The sequence below is a fragment of the Camellia sinensis genome, chromosome 3 (assembly GCF_055761805.1).
Source record: "Camellia sinensis isolate YWXY chromosome 3, ASM5576180v1, whole genome shotgun sequence".
Taxonomy (NCBI): domain Eukaryota; kingdom Viridiplantae; phylum Streptophyta; class Magnoliopsida; order Ericales; family Theaceae; genus Camellia; species Camellia sinensis.
Window position 1 is genome coordinate 7,522,543 of NC_138963.1, and position 5,079 is coordinate 7,527,621.

General features: G+C 33.6%; 1 protein-coding gene across 1 annotated transcript; it reads right to left on the bottom strand.

Annotated features, from left to right (window-relative positions):
- Window positions 1-3,099: 3,099 nt before the first annotated feature.
- On the bottom strand, window positions 3,100-4,708 carry LOC114290073 (cationic peroxidase 1). The gene is made up of 3 exons (XM_028233965.2): window positions 4,376-4,708; window positions 4,068-4,253; window positions 3,100-3,868 (listed from the first exon to the last, which is right to left on the bottom strand). The coding sequence occupies exons 1-3, from the start codon at window positions 4,661-4,663 to the stop codon at window positions 3,320-3,322; spliced, it is 1,023 nt and encodes a 340-aa protein (XP_028089766.2). The 5' UTR covers window positions 4,664-4,708; the 3' UTR covers window positions 3,100-3,319.
- Window positions 4,709-5,079: the final 371 nt, after the last annotated feature.

A 5,079-nucleotide genomic window follows, 5' to 3' on the forward strand; every position in this document is an offset into this window, starting at 1 on the left:
AGAAATAATTAGTGATAAAATATTTTTGTCTCCTTAAATACAAGAACAGAGAATTTATTATTGATGACGAAATATTTTTGTCTTCCACAACATAACCTTATGAGACGAAAAATATATTCGTCGCGCAATCAATCAGAATTTATTAGTGACGAAATATTTTTATCTCCCACAACTTATTCTTCCAAGACAAAAATATATTTGTTGCCCATCTAATAGAAAGATGAAACGCCATCGTTTGCATGATGGAGTGTGTATTGGTGACAAAATATTTTCGTCTTCCATAACTTATCATTCCTAGACAAAAATATATTTGTTGCCTAATAAATGGAAATATGCAACGACATCGTTTAATAGGTAGGGAATTTATTGGTGACCGAATTACGTTCGTTGCAATATATATATATATATTTTGTGACAAAAATGTTCCTCTCCAATGAGCTAAAATAATTCGCACCAATACAAACGAAATTGGCGCCTGAATTTTGCAGACAAATTTTTTTTTTCGTCTCCTATACGTTTGAGAAAAATTAAAACAAACGACAAAATTAATATTTTGTCATCTTTGTGTTAAATTTTAAGACACAATTTTTTTTTTTGTCACAATAGCCTAGATTTCTTGTATTTTGTTTCCTTGTTTAATTATTATTATTATTATTATTTTCTTTTTGTGGAGAGAGGTTTACTGTGAGAAAGAATAGTAGCTTTGCACAAAATGTCTTCTTAGATAATAATGTTTGCATGTGCAAACGGCTTAAATGTGAGAGAGAATAAAGGAGCTTCAGTGCGAAATAGAAGAGATGGTTTATAGAGATTGTTTTCTCGAGTTACGGCTTCAATACTTGTGGAAGAGGAGACACAAGTGCGAGAGAGAAATGAGGGTTTGTAGAGGGTGTCTTTTCGGGTCATGACTTTAGTATTTGTATGTGTGTGAAAGTAAGTGATTAAGGTGAGAGTGTCTCTTAGTTTCTGATTATAGTTTAATAAAGAGAAATAATTAATGATAAAATATTTTCATCTCAAACTCATATGTTCGTTGGCTAATCAACAAAAATACAAAAACAATGTTGTGTAGGGATGGAGAATTTATTGGTGATGAAATATTTTCATCTCCTTCAACTTAACCTTATGAGACGAAAATATATTCGTCGCGCAATCAATCAAAATGCAATACGACACATGGAGAATTTATTAGTGACGAAATATTTTCGTCTCCCAAAACATATCCTTCCGAGAAAAAAATATATTTGTCGCCTAATTAACAGAAAGATAAAATGAGCATGAAGAGTTTATTGGTGACGAAATATTTTTGTCTCCCATAACTTATCCTTCCTAGACAAAAAATATATTTGTCACCAAATATAAATAAGAAAATGAAATGACATCGTCTAATAAGTTTGGAATTTATTGGTGACGAATTCCTTTTGTCGCAAAAAACTTTAAATTTTGTGACAAAAATGTTCGTCTCCAATGAGCTAAAATAATTAGCGCCAACAAGAAAAAAATTGGCGCCTCTTTTTTTCCGACGAATTTATTTTTTCATCTCCTACAGTTTTGAGAAGAATTAAAAGAAACGACAAAAGTAATATTGGGTCATGTTTAGGTTACGTTCTAAAACGAAAATAAATTTTATCACAAAATTTTAAAAATTAATTATTGAAAACTCCATACTAAACAAGGTAAAGTTTTCTATTAATTTTGAAAATTACAAATTTTTTATTATTTGTTTCTCTATATTTTTTCTCACAAAAAAATTACTACATTAATTATCTTTTTCTTTTTTCTTTTTTTTTGTGGAGAGAGATTTTGACCTTCGATTTTTCTAAATGGGTGTTCTAGACGGAAAGGGTAGAGTTGGTTTAGACAATGAGAAAAATTACTTGAGTGCAAGAGGGGCCTTTACTGTGAGAAAGAATAGTTGGTTTGCATAGGGTGCCTTCTTGGATAATAGCTTCAATGCTGGCATGCACGAAGGGCTTAAGTGTGAGATAGAATAGAGGGGCTTTAGCGCGAAATAGAAGAAATGGTTTACAGAGTGTCTTCTTGAGTCACGACTTCAATACTTGTGAGAGAAAAGTAGACTCAAGTGCGAGAGAGAAATGAGGGTTTGTAGAAAGTGTCTTCTTGGGTCACGACTTCAAGGTCCGTGTACATGAAAATGAGTGATAAGCGTCAGAGTGTATCTCTTGGGGTCATAGTTTCAATGCTTCGAAACACAAAACCACAACATTTTAATAAAGAGAAATGATTAGTGATAAAATATTTTTGTATCCTTAAATACCAAAACAAAGAATTTATTATTGGTGATGAAATATTTTTGTCTTCCACAACTTAACCTTATGAGACGAAAAATATATTCGTCACACAATCAATTAGAATTTATTAGTGACGAAATATTTTCGTCTCCCACAACTTATTCTTCCGAAACAAAAATATATTTGTCGCCTATTTAATAGAAAGATGAAATGACATTGTCTGCATGATGGAATGTTTATTGGTGACGAAATATTTTCGTCTTCCATAACTTATCATTCCCAGACAAAAATATATTTGTCGCCTAATAAATAGAAATATGCAATGACATCGTTTAATAGGTATGAAATTTATTGGCGACGAATTACGTTCGTCACAAAAAAAAATTATATTTTGTGACAAAAATGTTCGCCTCCAATGAGCTAAAATAATTCGCGCCAATGCAAATGAAATTGGTGCCTCATTTTTGCAGACAAAATTTTGTTTTCATCTCCTATACTTTTGAGAAAAATTAAAACAAACGACAAAATTAATATTTCGTCATCTTTGGGTTAAATTTTAAGACAAAAAAAAATTTCGTCACCAAATTTTGTCACAATAGCCTAGATTTCTTGTATATAGGACTTCTGGAACATTCAAATTACTTGAGAGGTAAGTCATTGGATATTATAAATAGACAACACCTTCATGGGTTGAGGTACGCAATTTTTTTCTATGAATTACTCCATTAAATATTTTGATAATATTGGAGCACTGACTTAGGCGTCGGAGGACCCTCGGCTACGGCTGGGGGTGTATTGTCTTGCAGATAGCGATTGTGTGATGGTGCTATTCGTCTTCTTCGTTGGATTTCTTTATCAACAAATACATGATTTTTCTTTACCCGTATAATGTACATTCATTACAAACATTGCCTTGAGCAAACAAATATATACACGATCTCTTCCTTCAACTTTCTCATGGAAGAGAAAAAGAAAAAAGAAACTTATTACCCATCAAATTGTTTTCTTAAATATTTAATGCTGTTTTAAACCCAAAAAAAAAAAAAAAACAATTGACTCTAAAAACATTAGTTGACCCGCCTGCAGTTTGATCTAATCTGGCCTTTCTTCCCAGTTAATGGTTTTATATTACCCATCTTAATCATAGACTTAGCAAAATCATTCCAGAATGACCAAACATCAGTGCTATAGCTCTTCACCAACTGATCTGTCTCACCACCATTATACAGTTCTTGATCAGAATGCAAAAGCCCCTTCTTCTTCACCAAGTTGGAGAAATACTTGGTGTCAAAAATGGCAGCTGTTGGGTCCAGAGGGGCTAGGTTTGAGTTCCCATCGTTTTTCGGGCATCTAGATTGGCGATCACGTGCAAAGGTAGGGTCGATGTTGGATTCTTCGTAAATATGTTTCCTGAAGGTAAAACACTGTGCAAACCCAATGGAGTGGCCACCAGAGAGAGCTACGAGGTCCTTGGCGTCGAGGCCTTTATTTTTGAAGTTCTCGATGAGTGCAGGGAGGTCCATAAATGGTGTGGGGAGGTCCTTTTCGGCTTTAGTCTTACTGGTCGTGGTTGAGTCTCTTCTCCCTAGTTGCACATTCCATGTTGGTCCCCCAAGCTGTTTGTAAAAAAAGACATGTTTTAGCACACAAATATGTTGATAAAAAATAAAAAAATAAAAAATTAAAAAAAAAATTAAAAATTAATCACAAAAACATATACAATTCTCTTATATAACAGTGAATTTTGTGATAAGATTCTGTGTAGTTATAATTTTGTGATCACTATAACATTATTGTAAGCATATAATAACGTACCGCAACCACAGAGTCGCGAGCTGCAATTGCCAAAATATCAGCGCACGATACCACAGGGCACCCACATGCCTTGTCAACCTCCGACTTGATTCTATCAATGATTTCAAATCCTCTAATAGAATTATTGTTAGGACCTGCAGTCTTTTCACTATCAATGGTGTCCAAAAGAATCGAAGCATCACAGCCCTGCATTAGAATCACACCAAGTCTCTATTAGTTTAGTTATCACAATTGATTATATCAAGTACTATGCGATCAAAAGTAACTACACAAAATTTTGAAATGAAAAGAGTTGGATAGTGTCATACTTGAACAAAGCAGTCATGGAAGTGCAGGCGGAGCAATGAAGCGCCCATGCGGTGCTCTTGCCTCACAGCATCCTCCACGACTCTTTTGATAGTGGGTAAAGCTTGGGGACATATTTTGTGGTAGTAATAAGGTGAAAGTGTTGACGAGAAAGCTGTGGTTGCAAGAGAAAGCAAGAGAAAGCTGGCAAGGAGAGAGAACCTGTGAGAACCCATAACTCTTTTGGTAATAATAAAAGTAGTGATTATGATTTGTTGTATGTTTTTTGAGTGATATTTGGGTAAGGTCATGATACCTGTATTTATAGGTGAGATATCTTGGACTCGGGCAACAATAATAAAAGCGCTTAGACATGGCCACCAAGACCAGTTCTAGGTAAGGTGATGATACCTGTATTTATAGGTGAGATATCTTGGACTCGGGCAACAATAATAAAAGCGCTTAGACATGGCCACCAAGACCAGTTCTAGGAAGTTAACATGTAGTTATCAATTCAGACTTTGGAAAACCCATGCATGCAAAATTACCACAGTAACCGTATCCTTTTTTATTAATTTCATTTTTTTTAACTTCTAGATTTATGGAAAAAGCTCAATCTCATTGATGATATTGTGATTTGTATAAGCTATTTACGGGGTTTTTTTTTTTTTTTTTTTTTTTGTGATTTGTTGAGTTTTTAAATTTAAAATTTTATTTTCTCAAAAAA

What these genes read in the sequence shown, in the direction of transcription:
- LOC114290073 (XM_028233965.2), bottom strand. Translation starts at nt 4,663, where the DNA reads ATGACCTTACCCAAATATCACTCAAAAAACATACAACAAATCATAATC. An exon ending in TCCATGACTGCTTTGTTCAA is followed by an intron (nt 4,254 to 4,375) that starts GTATGACACTAT and finishes ATTCTAATGCAG; the next exon opens with GGCTGTGATGCTTCGATTCT. An exon ending in CTCGCGACTCTGTGGTTGCG is followed by an intron (nt 3,869 to 4,067) that starts GTACGTTATTAT and finishes TTTTACAAACAG; the next exon opens with CTTGGGGGACCAACATGGAA.